General features: G+C 40.9%; 1 protein-coding gene across 2 annotated transcripts in view; it reads left to right on the top strand.

The window, feature by feature from the left end:
- CHCHD6 (coiled-coil-helix-coiled-coil-helix domain containing 6) overlaps nucleotides 1-19,040 on the top strand; it is a 108,722-nt gene that overhangs the window by 15,731 nt on the left and 73,951 nt on the right. Inside the window, exon 5 of one of the 2 annotated variants that reach the window (XM_064724130.1) lies at nucleotides 15,606-15,626. The exons of the other annotated variant lie outside the window; for it this stretch is intronic. Coding sequence (XP_064580200.1) covers nucleotides 15,606-15,626 — 21 coding nt within the window. The remainder of the gene's footprint in view (nucleotides 1-15,605; nucleotides 15,627-19,040) is intronic. 2 annotated transcript variants of the gene reach the window in all.

The raw sequence follows: 19,040 nt of genomic DNA, 5'->3' as shown, positions 1-19,040 counted from the left end.
TACGCTTCATATTTGGGGTTAAACCCACTGCTCAGTCCAGCAGCTGCTCTGTGTATTGATCTTGCAACAACAAGCACATCTGTGCTAAGCTTTGCAGTTCTTTGGGGTGTGATTCTCATTGTAATACCCTTATTTTGGAACTAAAATATGTTTAATGTGCACCTCAGTTGCCTGCCAGCGATGATGCCTTCGCTGAGTTCATACAATTTTCCAGCAGTGTCGAGAGCATTTGGAAAGCAGCAGTGAGTATTTCCTGAAGGTGGCACTGAAGGGACACCATGAAGTCTCCTTTCCAGGGGTGGAGCAGGAACTGCTGAGCCCTCAAATTGCTTGCATACCAATGAAATGTCTCGAAGTTTTTGCTTATTTGTTTTCCTTCTGACTCTAGGAGTTCTCCAGGAGTTACCATAATATTTTTCTGGATGAATTTACACTAAGTTTTTGGAGTTCATTGCTTCCTACAGAAATTGTTCAATCATAAAATGGTTTGGACTGGAAAGGACCCTAAGGATTATCTAATTCCAGCTGTCCTGCCATGGACAGGGATTTCATTCTCTAGATCAGGTTACTTAGGATTCCATCCAACCTGGCCTTGAACGTTAGCAAGGATGGGGCGTCCACAGCTTCTCTTGCACAACCTGTTGCAGTGCTTCATCACCCTTTGAGCAATGAATTTCTCCTTAACATCTACTCTAAACCTGCCCTCTTTCAATTTAAAAACATTGCCCCTTGTCTGTCATCATTTGGAGTTGTGAGGCCACTGTGTACTGACATAATTTACAAACTGCTTCTGTCTTTTATTTTCTGACCCTGCCTGGGGTTCTCTTTCCTGCTTAATGTACAGATGTAGAACTTGTGACATTGCTGCATGTTCAGGCTGCAGAGGGGAGGACAAGGCTGTTGTGAAGACAGTGCAGGTTTTCACACAAATGGTGTGGTATGTTCTCAGCCACCTCTGATTGCTCTTTGTTCTCCAGTTGGTTTCTAGCAGTGCTTCTTGGAGGGGTGGATAACAGCTGTTGAGAGCAAGTTTGATTTTGGAGGTTGTGAAAGAGAGTGGCAGATGCTGTCCTAATGACATCTTATGGTTGCTATTGCTGCCTCCATTCCTCAGATCCTCTTTAGGATTTCCTAATTTGACCTACACCCTGGCCTTCTAATGAGACACTCTCCAAAACCTGCTCTGTAAAAATTTCCTATTACATCTGTGTCTCTTTGGCTCTGACTGCCTGCAATTAGACTGTGTAGATTGAGAAGGCCAATAGTGAAGAAAAATGTACTTTCTCTCAGCAGAAGTTTGAAACGTATCTGCAGTACTTGTGTAAAGGTAGTATTTCAGCTCAGTCTTCACTGATATGGTTTCTGACTGATTTAAGTAATTTGGAGCTTAAAAACATAAAGATGATCTAGCTGGCCTTGGCTGAAATGAATTAATACTTTTAGCACAAAATCCTCTTTTGAGAGAAGCTGGTGGTTGACTGGAATTCCTGCAGATTCTTAGGCAGGAGATTTGTATCTTTTCATCTGTTTTCAAGAAGGAGAAACAAGTCATAAAAACCACTTAAAGGTTCAGTTAAGATTTATTCTGCCTGCATAACTGCCTCCCATAATAACTTTAATATGCATCATCCTGAAACTCCTAATTGGCCCTGGTGTTGGCAGGGCTTTCAGGCCCAGCAGAATCTCCACTGTTCAGCATCTTTTAGGAAGGAATGTAGCCAGAGAAGCACAAAAGATGAAATGGCTGCCTTATAAATTCTGACTGACCTTGAGAGTCCTTGTTCTAACAAGCAGGAGGATGCTGTTGGAGCCATCTAGATGAGCCCAGTGATGGGAATTGTGTGTAGGTGGGCAGTTGGTGAGACAAGAGGGGAGGTTGGGCAAAGGCCTCATGGTTTTGGTGGGAGGAGGTGGTTTCATTGTGGGCCATGTACCTACTTACTCTGTTGTTTCTGTTGTTGGTTGGAGTCTGTACTGACGCTGATTAATTTTTCTTTTCCTCACGGGTGCTTGTGGGGTTGGGCTGTGGTTTGAACTAACCCATTTTGTCAGAGCTGGTTTATTTTCTTAGGAAATTACCCCAGTCAGTTGTTCCTCTCTGCTCAGTGACTACCCGATCCCTGTGTGGGTGCTCATCAGATAGATCAGAGCCTGACTGGCTGAGAAGGTTGAAATTTTCCTTGGCTTCTGCTCTGCTCTCCTTTTACCTGGGTGGAGGTGGAAGCCTCCCAGGCTGTGCTGGGGTTGTGTGGTTTCTGTGAATCATGGAAGACTGTCATTCTTGCTCTCCTGGGCTGTCAGTTGGACACCTTTTGCAGACCCTAAATTCACTTTAAAACAAAGCATTTGGCTTAGTTTATTTAATTCCATTAAGTAATTTCACTGCTAATGCATAATTATCTACAGCAGTGACACTCGTCTATGCTTTAATTATCACAAAGCTGCACAACTCCCCCTCCCCCCTGCCTGGAAGTTGTCACTTGTGCAGGGTGGCTTTGCAGAGATAAGTGTGTAATACATGGCAGTGCTTTGGGTCTCACAATACTCAGACAGTTGCTGATTGCTAAATGTAGGCAATAGAAGAAGCAAGGATTTTGGTCTCTGTCTTCTATTAGTGGTTTTTATCTGTGTGGAGTGAGAGACGTTGGGAAGGAAAAAGCTTATCTAAACTTCGTAATACTGGCTTGAAGATAAAGTGAGCAAGTGCTGATTGGAGACATTAAGTTTACAGGGATTGGGGAAATTTGGAAGTGTAAGTATTTGTTTTCTTTTGAAGATGTGCAAGAAATGAAGCATAAGTGATCCTGGGCAGCAGCCCACAAACCCTGTTTGTGTTTAAGGAAGATTCTTTGTATTTATATTTTTTTTCTCCCCCTTCCTGCTGTGTTACTGACTCTTTTTGGTAAACGCCCTCTCAGAGTGCAGAAGAGCCCAGTAAAAATTGATTGAGCCAGTCATTGTGAGGAAACAGAGATTCAGGATATTTACTTCTGAACTAGGAGAAGATGCATGCTTGAGTGAAATACCTGCTATTTCTTAATACCACACACTTGTTTGTTGAGGAGTGATTTTGTTAAAGGAGAGGACAAGGTCAGCCTGATCTGAGTAGAAGTTATGTGGGCAATATGATACTTGTGTCATTGAAAGGTAAAGGTCTGTTTGGGAATAAAGTGATCTATGAAAGATTTCTAAACCCTTGGAAAATGAAGGCAGAAAAAGCCAGAGGGGGCTCATAATTGTACTTCTCTAGTTTCACAAAGCTGAGAGGACTGGGTTGGAGACACCTCATTTAACTTGCAATGATGCGCTGAGGTTTGTGGATGAAGAACACCTGGAGCCTGTGTCAAAGAGAGAGCGAATCTTGAGAGGGACCTGATAGAAATGAGGATGGTATGAGGAAGCACAACCTGTGTATTATCTTATAATAGATGGAAATGAGGCCATTTGTTGGTGTTATCTGCTGGCAGAGATGTTCTGCCAACTCCCTTTGTTTGGAACTCTGGCCAAGATGTGCAGGGTGTAATTGTGCTCCAACTTCTATTCTGACTGAATTCTTAGGATTGAAATTACATTTTTTCACATACAAAAGCATTGAATCTTTTTTCCTTTTTATTGTTACGGTGAAGGCAATTTTTGGTTGCTGACTGTCAGGAATGAGGAAGGGAGGATTGTAGAGCTTGTGTTACAACATGCATTCTCAGTCTCTGCTGCAGCTGGCTGGCAGCAGTGACACCTGTTTGAGCAAGATTCCTTTGGCCTAGAAGTATGTTATGTATTTTCTTTGGCCCAAGGACATAGTGTTAAGTATGTCACTAGAAGACCTTGCAGCTTGCTAAGCTCTAAATCTTACCATCAATCTCATACTTGTTTTCTGTGGTACTCACAACTATAGTGGTTTATGTACTTCCCGGATAAGAAGACTGGCATAATATGGTGGTCAGTTTGGCTTTCTTCCTCTCAGAAAGAACTGTACCTCCTAAAGAGGTTATGTACTCACCCTATAGTAATTTAGTCTTGGATCTTTATTTCTGGGAGCCTGAACACAATTGACAATTTCCAAATGTCTGTTCTCTATATGCTGTTGGTTGAAATACTATTCATATCAGACAATGGGTGCTCATACAGAAAGAATTTAAAGTGACAGAGCTGATATCCAGAACAGTTGTTGGGTTTTTGGTTTTATGTACAACTTGCCTGAAAACCTTCGCATAGGAGCACAGAAGTAAACACTGACTTAGTGGCTTTTCTGACTTGTCTGATAAAATCCACTTGCCAGGTTTGATGTTTCCATCATCTGCCTGTGTTATCTGATACTCTAGAGCTGTGCTCTCACCTTTGTAATTCACTTTCCAAGTAAAACTGGGATTGAGATGTCACTCTTAAAAAAATATACATTCAGTTTATGCAAAGATACAGAGGAAAACAGGGAGAACTTCATGATGTAGGTGTTGGAGTTCCATTGCCTCACTCTTGGCTGACATGAGTGAGATGCAATGTGGAAAAGCTTTCCTTATCCACATGGCAAGGGAGATTTGTTGGTCATTGTAAGGGGACTGTTGCAGGAAGGGGTGGGAGACTTATCCCAATGGGGCAGGCATGGGAGAAAAAATAGGAACAAGCCCCATAAACCTGGGATTGGGGTAAGAGGGAGAAGGGCACTTCCTGGCTTTGTGCACACGTGATGCCTTTGCCTCCCATGAGTTTGTTGGCAGGTGTGGAGAGAAAAGATCCCAGCCTGGCAAGTCAGCCACCAGTGTGGCTGATGATTAATTGCCCTTTTTAAATTGCAATTATGTCAGTCTCAGAACCTGTGAATATTAATTCTGGATTTGCTGCTTGAAAAAGTGAGCGCTGATGAGACGGGTCCATTTTACTGATGTCTCAAAAGAGGGATCTGCAGCCACTGGTTATTACTGAAAAGAAAGGGTGCTGTGACTCTTAGCTTTGTTTTGTGTCTGTCTTGCATCTTCTTTTCCAGTGTTTCTGTTCCCTTGTTCAGAATCCTCTCAGTGCTTACACTGGATTTTCCACACTGACAGTGAAAGGTGGCAGGCTGACACCCAGAGTGAGTTAATCACTGCAAGCAATATGAGTTACCTGGTTTGGTGGATGGCTTTCCACCATTCCTGCTGCTTCCTGAACCTCTTAGAGATTTCAGAATGAAATAGGGATTGCTTTTTTGCTGCCCCAGCTCTTTCCCTTCATCTCAAATAAGTGTAACCATTCATTCCATTATACTTGGATCTTTTGAGATAATTTTCTGATTGTGCCCTGTTGGAAGGATATTTACAGGCAAGCATCAGTGCACGATGGCTGTTTTCCTTTTGGTAATCTGTTTGAATACAGATTGAATATGGGTGATGAAAATCTTGGTTTCTTCTGTGGTTTGGGTCTCTCTTATCAGTCCTGATCCTGTCTAGTATTTTCTGCATGAGTCAGGACAAATTGTTGCACCTTGCTTGTGCTTTAGTTTTATTGGAATGGTAGTTATCTCAAAAAATCTTGTCATATGTTGATTTTCACTGAGATCTTTGAAGGTGAATAGCATGGTATGTCTTGAGTAAATAAAAATAAAGCCCCTCAGAACCCTCTGGTGATTTTTTTATGCTTTTTGTTTTTTAAAGATTCCATTTAAAGCTCTTCCAAGCTTTCAGTTATTAGTGACTTTAAATACTTAGTTATCTCTTTGTTTGCTTGTGGGGCTGGTATATGCTGAGTTATCAAAATGACAAACAATTTGTAAAAAACAGAATTAGATGGTGGAAGTTGTATAAGTTATCTTCCCTGTTTGTTCTTCTTTTAGTTCTACATTTTATGTGGTTTTTATAAGATGAGTTTTTCCTGAAAATTTTTCAGAATAGGAGGTATTAAGATCTGAAAGTATTGGGCATATGAATGTCAACTAATTACTTTAGTTGGTGACTGTAGTTACTGTCCTACTGAATTAAAGGCTCTGTGTGATAACCCTTCAAATGCAAGGGATGTGACTTGCAGACAGCAGGAGTGTTCTTGTAGTTGTGTCAGACTGCCAGTGAAAGGCTAGAGGAGAATTAGGTGCAGCAGAGAACAGAAAAAATATTTTCAGTTTTTGCTTGCTGTGGTCCTTTTTTGGAAAGCCTCTAGCAGGCAGTTACGTATATTTTGGTAAAGACTTTTTTACCAGCCTGGGTCAGCATCAAGAGCTGGTCTAGAACAGTAGATTTAGTCTATCATTCTGGCTTTTCTGTTTTCCCCATTTTTTAGTTTGTATAATTGAATGGTAAATCACTTGTTTTCCACTGATCCTTTATTTTGAAAGGCTCCAAGCAGTCTTGTATGGCCACTGTTGCCCTTTGAGGTGAAAATGAAACATTTTGTTTTATGAAACAGGGATGTCTATTAGTGCTTTAACAACCAAGTTAGCTTTTTGTCACTAATTCTTTTGGGTGTTTTTTTTTAATTCTCCTTCTCCTTGCTGCTTCTCTGGTGTACTTTGTCTTTACCCTGGTGCAGTAACTGCTTTGTGCGGTGCTTAGCTGATGGCATGTGAGCATGGTTGTCACAGGAGGAAGTGATCATTTTCATGACTGCTCTGAAGAGGTATCAGAACTGCCAGTGCCTCTGGCTTCCCAAACTGCCATTTATTGGTAGGGAGTCTGCACTTAGAAACCTGTTGGCAAAATGCGGAGTTTTCAGTAGTGTCTGGCTGATGCAGAAGTTTCCATTGCATTGTAGGACTAGAGAAATCAAAAGCTTCAGCCTCCATTTCTGTTTGAGTAGTGTCTGTTTTCCCCAAAAATGCTTTGAAAGCTTTGTTTTGTTATCAGAAACTGAGCTTTAATTTCATGTTTTTGTCCTTAGGATAATACTCTCTAGCTAAATGGAAACTCTGAACATTGATTTTAATTAATTGAGGGACTTTTGAAATATATATTTTTTGTTCTTAAATTGTTCCAGTAGGATTTGTTTCTGTAGGACTGTAGCAGCACACATGGCAAACCCTCCCTACAAGACACTGCCAAGCCACTCCCTGTTTGAGGTGGCACCCGACAGACAAGTCCATTGCCTGCTGCTCAATGCTGTGAGCTGTGTACACTCCTTCTGTTGACACAAGGTGCAAATATCAACTCTTCATCAAGAAATGCCAAGGAAAAGTCATGTTTAAAGACTATGCAGTATTAGAGGTGATTTCTGCCTTTAACAACGTGTCTAATTATCCCTCACAGGGGAATGGTATGATACTCCAGTGATTAATATTGAAAAAGAGTTTAAAGTGTCAGGTCAGCAACTAGAGATTTGTATTCAGAAAGTTGAGGTGTTTTGGAACAGAATATGCTGATTATTACTATCATGTTAGTAATTTTGATTTTTGGGGACTGAGAATGGAAACTAAAACCTGCAATGGCTCTTTGTCTTGTTGTAAGAAAGGAAGATTTGGCTGTAACTCGTAATGTGACTTGAGAGAAAAACTAATGTTGTGGAAAGCTTGGAAGGAGAAGGGAGTCTGCCTTTGTGTGTTGGTACTCTATTTGATATGTGCATGTTTCTTCCCCAACACCATGTTAGTAGACCTTGTCCTTTTTACTTGGCAATTCCAGTGCTTTGAGCTCCAGGTAGGCTTTTCTTCCTTGGGGGCTGTGGTCTGAAAAGGATCCTGCATTTACAGCCTGAGCTCTGTGACCAGCTCTGTGAGGAGGAAGGTGGGGATGGAGGAAGGTCACTTCATCTGCTGCCTGTCTCATTTCTGTCAATGTAAAGAGCTTTACAGAGACAAGTAATATTTTGCAATTGAGTTTCTCTTTTAAAGACACTCTGATGCTAATGTTGATTTAATAAGGTTCTCTCATTCTCTCTCCTTGCTTAATTTGAAACGTCTAATTTTGTGCTTCACAGTTCTGAACACAGAATTAGTGAGGGAAGAGGAGCCGGAGGCAGGAGGAGCACAGTGCCACACCAGAAGTTGCCAGGGGAGATTGATTCAATAGAGTGAAAAGGTGCAAAAGGTCATATGTCCACAGTTCAGAGCAACGTGATGGTGGTACTAATGAGAAGAAGAGCTTGATCCTTTAAAGTGTTCTAAGATCTCTGTGGGTGTATAACAAACATGAAATGGAAAAGGGAGCATTAGAGTGTTGGTTTCTTTGAGTGGATTTTTCTTTTGATTTTATATGTATGTAAAATATAATATATGACAGGCAGGAAGGATAATATTCTGAGATAAATAGACATTTTAAGGTTTTTATTTTAAAGGTTGTTTTGTTAAGAGTGGCATTTATTTTCAGAAATGTTGAGAGGTTATGAGAGATTGTGAATTTGATCTGGCTAATTTATTTTGGCTGAACTTGAATGTGTGTTTTTCCTGCTAGAATTTTATGCTTGGGGAAGAAGCTGTTGACATGGACTTTTAATTCCTTTGTCCTGGGGATAAATGTAAACTCCCCAAAACCATAGTGCCAAAAGATTATCTAAAATATTGTACAAATAATAGTGGTAGTGAAAGCTTTTTCTTTGCCTCCTGCTTTGTTACTGTGCCTTTCCTCTTCCTCATAGGAAACCACTCCTATGCAATGGAGTTCAAGCCTAATTTGCCTCTTGCTTGAGCTGGATGACAGTTCTTCACATAACTGAGTGGACAGAGTAAAAGGAGTACAAGATGTGTTCAGCTTAGTTTTATGATAAGCTGCCAACATGCTTCTTTGAAAACCTCATTAAATTGCAATTAAAAATTTTAAAGGAAAAAAAAATAGGCCATTTCAGTCAGTACTTGATAGATGAGTTTGTGGTTTTCAGTGCTGGCCAGGGGCATGAGCTGCTTCTTGCAGTTGGAGCTCAGTGAAAGGTTTGGTGAAGTCTGACCACAGAATCACCAAAAAACAGCTGCCAGCCCTGGAAACTGAGAGTGGTGATTCTCTGCCTGCATTTCTTTAATGCCCTTGGTCAGAGAGAAATGTCTGCTTCCTGATTAAAGCTATGTATAAGACCCCCACTCTCTTTCTTCTCACATTGTTTCTGGTAATAGGACCTGCTTTTACCAATTGCTTCTGCTGAATTTGATAGCTAACACTGAATTCTGCAGAGTTATCTCAAACATTTGGCTGGAGAGTGCACTTGACCATGCAGGCCTCCATAAGGAATAAAGCAAATGTTAGCATGGATTCTAAAAGAAGCCTGAACTGGCCTTTGAGGGTTTCTTTTCTGCTGACTTTCAGTGCCTATAGTGACTGGACTCCAGGAATATTTATCAGATCACTTGCCTGTCTGGTTATTTCCAGTCTATTGCACTGACCAACTTATTTGATCAATAAATCAATCAATCAACAGGTTCTTAAAATTACTTTCATTGACTTTGGAGGTGTAGCATACAAAAGGAGTCTACAGAAAATAAATTATTGTATGTGTCCCAACTATAATTACAGAGCAAACAGAGTGGAGATATGTTTGTAACTAGTGTATACTACAATAAATACAGCAATCTGTCTTTAGAGTTCTGTGGTACTATGTTGTATTGACTCTTTAAATTTGCAAACTCATAGAACATGAATCCTGACTCTCTCAGGTCATCTGACTGCTATAATTAGAGCATACCCTATTTTAAAGCTAAATTTCAAGCTTCTTGCTTTTGATTAAAAGGTCCAGAAATAAATATTTTTCCGGTTCCTTAGAATGTGACATAATTTTTGAGACTTAGGAGCTTTGCTGACAGCAAAATGTTTTCTTTTCTTAAGGAAAATTTCTCACCCTGCTTAACTCTTCCTGCTGCACCTGGTCTCTGCCACCTTCTTCTTGACAATAGCAACACCTGTTTCATGATCCTTGTTGATAGGCTTCCAGGTACTGCTCCTTCAAAGAAAGAGAAAATGCTCTCCTCCTCAATTTTCCAAGCCATCTGCCTTAAGCAAGAGTGTGTTGCTTTGCCCAGTAAGTGGTCATTGAATTAGTTTTGAATTCTTGTAGTTTGAATTGAATCACTTTTGAATCAGTTTTGAATTCTTGTAGTTTTTAGAAACATTAAGCGCTTGCACAATGGGAAAACTCCTCTTTGCAAATTGTCCTATCAAATGGAAATCAAAATTTTGCTGGCAGTGACATAGATTTGTGAGTTGATCTTGATAAAATCATGCCCTGGAGATTGCAATGTTAAAATAAAGAATGCAGTTTTACAATAGCCTGAAATCCTTGTTGTTGCTGAATCTACACTCTTCTTTTTGGAGATGATTTCATTGTGATATACTTGGACTTCATTAAAAGATGCAACCTTGCAGCATTTTCTCTTATCACAGCCTTGAGAGGAGCCAGTGTGTGTGTGTTTGAGAGCCAGTGTATTCTCTTCCTAAAACACACAGTGGGTTGCAAGTGCTTTAGAAGCAAGGATCAGAGTCTCTAGTGGACATTTTGTCTGTAGCTCAAAACCACAACTTAATTGGCAGCCTTTTCATAACACTGACTGTGGCTTAGGATGTGGGGGAATGCTGCAGGTGAAGAGGGAGGTACCTTTGCAGAATTGGTTGTAGGGAAATTTAGTGCTAACTGCCTGTGTGTCTAAAGTGATTGGAGAAATAAGAGAGGTTGAGATCAAGTTCCTCACTTCTGTGCTTTTAATTTCCTGGGTAGTCTCTGGTTATTCTTTCCATGTGTTTTTACTTCATAGGTAACACCTTACTATAAGTGTGATTATATATATGGACTACCCCAGACCATTTATTTTGATTTCCTTGTACTTTAAATGGTCCTTCCAAGGCTTTGGAATCCACATGATTTATACTAAATGTTAATTACTGTATGTCTTTCCCACATGCACCTTGGCAAGTTGGTAGCTTGGAATCTGCCCCCCAGAATGATACTGACCTTGTAAGGGTGTGTAAAGTGTGCTTTGTGTATGTCTGGGATGAAGGAGCAGGGAAATGAGGAACATTCACAAGGCTGTCAAAGGAGTAAAAACAAGCTGTGTTTTTTGAAAGTGCCCCTGATTCTCCACCTGCTGAAGAATTCATAGACAGAGGATGCATGACCATTGTGGAAGGCTTTCAAGAATTTTCTTAACAAAGTATGTAATTATGACAGTCTCTCTGTATTAAAAAGCAGCCCCAAAGTCAACTGCATTTCTTTTAAACTGTATAGTATTTGCAATAATAACTTTGAAATTTAAAAAAAGTTTCTAATCTGGTAGCAGGAAATTTGTATTCATTTTACCATGCTGGCCTGTATCTATTGGCTGTGCCTACAAATAGCTGTTTTTTTCAGGGGCAGGTAAAAATTGTGTGTGGTGTCTGAGAGCAAGTGTGGTAAGGAAATGCCATCTGAACACACAGGGTTCATAAATTTTACTGCTTGGAGGCACATGGGTTGATTATGAATGCCATCTTGATTTTTTTTTTTTTCAAAACAGTGGTGGTGTGTGAGGTACTATGTTTGACTCCAAAGTTAATATATTTGGTATTTAGGAATCTGGCAGGAGAGAGCTCTGTCCCCTATGCAGGCACAGCAGTGAGATTGGGAGGTAGGCATGCATAACTGTTATTTTCCCCCGTCTGTCCTATCCCTAGAAAGCCATATGCCACCCTTAGGCTAGTGTAATGGGAGTCTGCATTAATGATTATGAGCTAGAAATAATCCAAGAAGAGTTGAGTGGCCTTTGTTTCTAGTTTTATGAGAAATACCTCATTGACTCAGCCTGAAATATATGCTGGGATCAAAAGTCATATTTAATACAAAGTTTCATGATGCCCTTTCTTGAAGTTTTTGGTTGCTGGTTTGTTTTTCTTATCCTAAATTGGTCAGGGACTTGGAGATTCTTAAGTCTAATAGGCAGAGTAGGAATTTAAGCAAGAAGGTAAAAATTTAGAGCAAGTTGTTGACTCACCTACTATCAAAAATAAGCATCTTGAGCATACATCTCTAGAGAACCTATGCTCTGCAAGATTTCTAAAACCATTGAATGCCTTGCCTGTTGGCAGCCTGCAAAATGAAAACTGTATGTGTGCATATATAGAAGTGGTGATGGGAAAAGGAGAATGTGGAAATGGGCTGGAGTATTAAAGCAAGCAATGAAAGCAGATGGTTTTCTTTGGATTTTATAAAATAGGTTTCTCTTAATTTTGTTTTAAATGAAAACCAGGAAACGTCACCATTGCAAAGCTATTTGTAGCTGTGCCATAAGCATTAGGATGCAGTTGTCCTTAATCATAAAAGGGCCAAGTTTTTTTTGGCTGCTTCCCATCTTCGTGTTTATAGAATTGTGTATGGTCTGTATGCATTAGAGTTGAGCAATTTCATCACAGCCTTTCCTCAAAATTGATTGCTGTTCAGTGACTCTTCCTTCTCCCTCTCCATTGTCAGTTGGTTACATCTCAGACTCTCATTGCATTTAATATTGATACTGCTTCAATTTTTCACTATACTGGAAGAGTTGAAGAGTCTGGAATGGATACTGAATGTCTAGATATATTCTTTAAATACTTGAATTCCTATCATTCTGGACCATGATAAATTTAGAGCTGGATTACTGCTTTAGGAAGAAGTGACTGTTTGCTCATTCAGTGATGAAGTCTGGTCATCAAGATGTTGGAATATGTGCTGCAGAGTTCTTCAGATACTGACATGAATGTAAAAGTTGTTGCTAACAGCTGCCTTGGGTTTTGGGCACCTGCTGCCTCTCGTTTCTTGCATCTCCCACTCTATCTTCCACTCCTGAAGCTGGCAGTGCCCCTAAAAATACTCTCTGTTGAGTTCTTAAGTAGGAGATCTCTACCAAGCTGGTAGTCTGAATTCCTGAGTCATTGGTCACACTGCAGTGCAATCTGTTCTGTGACAGTTCTTGACTGTGGCAAGGAAATGGACTTCAGGGGGAAGCTGGTTCCAGTCAGGTAACAAAGGCATTGTCCTTCCAAAGGCTGCTGCCCTGTGCTCGTCCTTTCTCCCTCCCTGCCAATCACAGAGCTGTGCTTTGATTGCTCACTGCCATTTTTACATTTCCCCAGAGTGTGACAGACTTGAGTGGTGTGCATGATGTGTAAGGCTGATGTAGTGTAGTGAGTCTGGGAAAAGTAGCTGGGAAGTGCCCTTAGGAGTGAAATACAATTTTGGCACTGTTTTCTTGATGCCATTGGAAGTTGGACTGTTGATACAAACATGGGAGTAATCAATGCTCAAGTGTGGAATTTACAGAAGCACAGATGTATTACTCATGTAGTTCCCATACCGAAATGTCTGTATGAATCCCTAGGACAGAGGCTGCTGCTTTGGCCTGAGATCCTGTTTCAGTAACCTTTTGTTTCTGATACAGTTAGAAGGAATATCTTGGCTGGGTTTTGACCTCAAACAATTAAGTCCAGTATTTATTCTGGTTCCTGTGGTTGCTGTCCAGTGGGTTACCTGGAAGAGAAAAAAACCCTTTCCAACAGAAGAGTTCAAGAGAGTGACCAAGAGTGTTGAAAGATGACTTGTATCCCAGGGCTGGGATTATAAAACTTGTAAGCTGCCATCTGGGAGCTGGAAGTGAGGCTCACTTAGGGAGCAAGGAAACCAGATATTGCTCATTTCTTAATGGATTGCTTAAAGTTCACTTAGATTAATGGATAGGCTGTGTCTGTTGTTACCAAGACTGGTAAATGCAGGTCTGCAAAGACATCTTGGCACAGGGCTTAGAAGTTAGCAAAACTTAAACCAGTAGCCCTCTTGAGTTTTCCTTTTTATATTATTTTATTAGTGTATTTTATTTAGTCAGGGTTTGGTTTTTTTTTTTTTTTCCAATGCAGCAGTATGTACTACTACACATTCTAATTTTCCTGTTTCCATTCAGTGGAGTGTATCTATTCCTATTCTTGGAGTAATAATTTTTCCCTCTCCTGAAGGTTGACAGAATTAGAATATTGGCAGCACTGCAGAAGAGATGCTCTGTGATTAGTAACAATGTTATATTCTCTAAAGCCCTGATTCTGCTGCTGTGCATAGTATCCTATGGGGCACATATTGGTGATAGGGCTGTTCCTTTTCCTTGCTCTCATTTCTCAGCCCCTGTCCAGTGCCACTGAGTTAGTACCTTTGTTTATTTTGTCATGTGAGTGTTTGTCCACCAGCAATGTGTCATTTCATGGCTCAGGCACCCAGGGATGACAGATGTACATCCTGTAAAGAGCTAGTGGTGTGCATGACCTACCTGCTGAAATAATAGCAAGCACCATGAAGAGTGCTGTGTTCCTCCTGTCCATCTGCTGAGGATGGACAGATCTGTAATTGCTAAAATGTAAAAATGAAATTAAACTCATCTGTCCTGGCTGTAAAAATCATCAGGAAGCAAAATGTTATTCAAAGCAGGCTTTTGTCAAGATTGGTCAGTGATTACCAGTAAACACCTGTTGTGTATTGGTTTGTTTGGCCAAGGACTTGATGCTGCTATATCAAACCTATCTGCAGAAAGGGGGAATTGGCTTCCCTCAGTTGAAATGTAGATGTTCAGTTCCAACCCTCTAAGCTGGTGCAAAGGATGAGGATGGACGACACCCATATCTCATAACACATCATCCCTCAGTTACATGAAGCAGTCTCTGTGTGCCATTAAAATGATGACAGATCCCATAAAAACAATACCCTCCACTGTCTGCTCCCTCTGGCAGTGAACTATGACCAAGAGGAAAGTTCATTGTGCCCTGTCAACTCCCCTCAAATAAATAATCATAATGAAAAAGGGCCAGCCATTCTGAAGTTCCTGCTTAGCCAGTGTGCTGCTGATTGAAGGGTAGCCCAAGAGTCAGGGAAGGCTTGCAGCCCTTGACAGCAAATGAGAGCTGTGCCTCCCTCATAAATGCCTTGGCTTCAAAAGGAGGTGGTTATGGGCATGAAATGTTTATCATCTTGTACTTGCTTTGCTGCTGCTGGCTTTCTATGTAAGTAAAAAGTAGTAACAAGTAAAGAAGAGGCAATACTGCAGTCTGTTTTATCTGCTTGTCTGCACACTTAAATAGGCTTGTGGGCAAAAGGAAAGGAGCAGGTGGAGGCAGCTTGGCCTTGACAAAGGTTTGGACTCTGCACTCAAGAGGTTTTCAGTTGCCTATGAAGGGGAATCTGGTTGGGAACCCGATCAGATAACTGGCTTTCTGTTAGGAATCACTCTGAAATTGTCCGTGGCAGAAGATGACTTGCTATGTAGGTCAGCTTGTGCATTCAAAAATGTCCTTTAAAAGATTACTTGTTCTTGGCATGTAATTAGAAGCAGCACAGTTGTTGACCACCTCCTTTTGAGTCTGCCCAGCACTGGCACATTCACTGGTACACGTTGTGTATTAGCATCTCCAACACATGCAGCACCCTGCATGGCTCCCTGGAACTGGCTGCTTCCCAGCTTCCTTTGCTTAGCTCCCACCCTAAATGGGGGTCCTGCAGCAGGCTGTGGGGGCTTTGCTCTGGTTTTGGTTTATGGGGTGCATGAGCTTTTGCTTTGCTTTAACAGCACAGTTCCCAACAGGGGACAGCACTGCATTGCTTAAGATGCTTGTCATTTTAAAGGAACTTTTCTAAACTTGTCATCTTAAAAGCTATAGTGCACAGCAGCAGGCAGCCTCCAAAAATCACTGATTTCTCTTTTTCTTCTCTTTCCCTTCCTTTCTATCTTGTGCTGTCTTTATTCCAAGCCTGAGGATTTGGATGCCTGGGTAAGCTCTCTTTTTTGTCTGGATCTTGCTTATTCCAAGTGTCATGTTGTTACTGTGCATGTACAGATTGTTATTGCTGAGCACAGATGCAGGATTTTATTTTCTGTCATTACATTTTAAAAGGTGTTCAGCTAGAAAATTGCATATTATTTCCTCCATAAAGATTTTCACTGGTTCCTTTTGTGTAGCTTACAGCTGCTGAAACCAAACTTGATCTGGTGATGTGTATTGTTGGCTAAGAGAGTAGCAGAAACAGGAGGAAATGAAGGTTATACCAGTACTGCTTTTTAAGGCCAAAAGTTGCATCTGGTTTCTAAAATAGAGCCTGGTCACCTGCCTTCAATAGAATGAAAGGTAGGACAAAAAGCCAGTGATTTTGTAGGCCCTGTGTCTGGAATAGTGATTGCAGACAGCTCCACAGTAATTGTGATATTTCTGCTGATGCCAGTGGAGGTTAAGTCAAGGTTCCCCCATGGCTACTTGCTTGGTACAAGCCTCCCTGTAAAGTTCTGCTGTTCAGTCTTGGGTATGAAGTACACAAATTGCCTCTTACTATTTCAGTGTTGCCCTTTCAGCTCTGCCATTCCCTTTAGACTTGGCCAGGAACATGCCAGCTAGCTAATTTTGGAGTTAGCTCTGTTCCTCAGTGAATTTCTGTCAATTCCTTCTTCTCATCTTGGAGTCCTTAATAGCATTTGTTTTTCTCCCCTGCCACCTGGACTGCTACCAGGACTGGAAGAGACTTGGGAAAGCATGAGGTATTAGAATTTGCAGTTGTGAAGTGTGGCAAGCTGAGGTGCCCAGCCAAAACATCTCTGCTGTGCTGCTGCAGAGATTTAACTGTACCTTTGGGGGAAGCTGATAGCTCCTCTCAACAAAGACAGGATGATGTAGAAACTAGGCATTTGATAGACTTGAAATCCTTTGCTTTATCCTTGTAGCTTATTTCCCTGTGTTGCTTCTGACTGATTATCTAGGCATCATCTTGCTAGTTTGTCTGTGAGTGGTGGAAGTGCTTTGCCAAGAAGATAAATATTTTTGCAGTAATCTTGCCAAGTGCTGTGACTTGCTTTTAGGAAGTATTCATAGGCTGAGGTTTGGACCTTTCCTTCTAGCTTGAGTTGCCCTTTGTAGAGAGAGAGTTTTTGGGTTTTCTGTCCTCCAGGAGAGTCTTCCCAAATCCCAGAACCCAAACAGTATTGAGGAGAGAGACAGCCCGGCAGTAGCTGTCAGCTGTGGGCTGTTCTAACAATGGATTTTATTCCCAGGTGCCACATTCCTTACCATCATCTAACCCTGCCAATAAGCTTTTTTTTTTTTTTCCAAACAGATTTCCACCCTAGTTTTCATTTTTAACAAGGTGATGAGGTGGGACTGTGATTAAAAATAATAAAAATGTGGTAATGCTTTGGGGCGCAACAAAGCCAAAGCTAATCTGGGAATGGTTATAGCTAGAGTGAAGCCCAGCTCTAGATCAGTTGCACAGTCTGATGTGTGGCATGTTGGTGTCAGCTCAGGACATGGCTAAGTGTCTGGTTTTGTTCATAGAGAATGAACCAATAATATTTCATTACCTCAATTAGGAGCTTGTAAAATATTTTTTTTGGCCTGTCTGTCAGCTAGCAGGCCAGTGCTCGAATCCTTTAGTTCTGCCAGTATATAATGTATAGCTTTAGAAATGTGCTTGCACTGTTTGTTTCTAAATGGGTTACTTGATAAAGGGAGAGAAAGAGGCAGAGAATCACATAACTCTGCCCTGGCTCTTTGTCACTGTTCAAGGCAGCACTGAGATAACCTGAAAAACCTTGGGCTGCAGAAAAAGTGTGAAGATAAAGCAGAGGAAAAATTTGAAAGAGCACCCAGCAGTCCGTGGATCCATGCCATGGAAGCTGTAGCAGCATGTTAGTAGTATGCCTTTGCTGTCATTTTGTAAGGGTATAATCCTTGTAAATTCTGACACCATCACAGGGGATTCTTGAATACATCTTATAACTAGCTTTTGGACAGAGGACAATGGCCAATTGCATACATGTTCTTTTATAAATACATCCCCTTTTCTAAGTTTTGGGTGCATTCCTGTGTTTTGAAGCTGAATATGTCCTTTCTTCCCTGTCTCTATCTTGTTTCTATGTTCATACTTCTTGGACATCACACTATCTGTGTTCTACACATCCTAGATGTCATCTCTGGGCTTTGGTCACCTCTTGCACAGTATGTTCAAGTTCCAGTGTAGTTGTACAACTTGGAAGTGAAATGCAGCTTTCTGATACCTGATTTTCAAATCAGTGTGTTATCATGCATGTTTTCCCGTCTCCTTCCTTTTAGTTCTAAAGGCCTTTTTTCAAAAAGTCTAGTAATGCTTTGTTTAGCACTTGCAATCTCAATCCCCTGTGAAATTGTAATCATAGCAGCCAGTTCTGTCTGGGACATCACAGGCTTCTAACTTCAGGTAGGGAATAAGCAGCAGGACTAGGGGAACTCTTAATAAATATCCTATATTCATTCAAAATGTCCCTAGTTGCCTAACCCAGTTTGGAACAGTGAATATTTCAGATGACACATGCTCTACTATACCGTTTGTACTTCAAACATCATCATAAAGTGCACTAAAGTTTTTAGTAATAACAGCTGGGGATAGAGGGAAACAGAAAGCAACTTTGAAGCAGATCTGTCACAAAAAGAGTGTTTCTCTGCATACTTCAATGCACCGAAACAGCAGCAGATCTTGAAAACAAGCAAGGCATTGAAAATATGTTTGTGTTGCAAGTACAAGGTTTCTCTGTGACCTCTAGTTCATCATGCATTATGGGTGATAAGTGGGACAATGGGGGATAATATGGGAGAAATTACTTTGAGGGAAGAATGGGGACTACTCTGAGGTTACAGTCTGCAGTTAGGAGATTCAGTTTTGGTTCTTTGACCTCAGTTCTGCAAGACTCTGGGGAAGTGACTAACAGAATGCCTGTGTGCATGGCCATGGAGGCATTATTCATTGCCAGCTCCAGTGAGGTCAGCTTGGCAGCCCAGGGTTGTCATTGTGCAGAACAGAACACCTCTAACGTGTCTGCATCTCAGCACCCTCCTTAAGAGATCAGGTGTTTGGTTTGTGTTCCCTTCCAGAGGAGTTGTAAGGATAAATGTGCTGGATTTCTTGGTGCATGATGTCAGGCACAGGTTGGAAAGCTGAGTGAGTGTATGGGTTTGGGGTCCATGTATTGCAGAAACAGAATAAAGCCTCTTAAGCACTGGTCTTGTTACATTTATTGATTTTGTACTTCCAGAATATCCACCATCCCAGGAGACTAGCACAAATACATAATTATTTAGATTAAACAGAACCTTTCTTGAGTTTATAAGATTTTATTATTTGCCTCTTTTGTTTCTTTTTTTCTTCCACCATATGGTGCAGCTTCC

Source organism: Zonotrichia leucophrys, chromosome 12 (genome assembly GCF_028769735.1).
Source record: "Zonotrichia leucophrys gambelii isolate GWCS_2022_RI chromosome 12, RI_Zleu_2.0, whole genome shotgun sequence".
Classification (NCBI taxonomy): Eukaryota; Metazoa; Chordata; class Aves; order Passeriformes; family Passerellidae; genus Zonotrichia; species Zonotrichia leucophrys.
The sequence above is the reverse complement of the archived record's forward strand: the minus strand, read 5'-3'. Positions and strand labels throughout refer to the sequence as shown.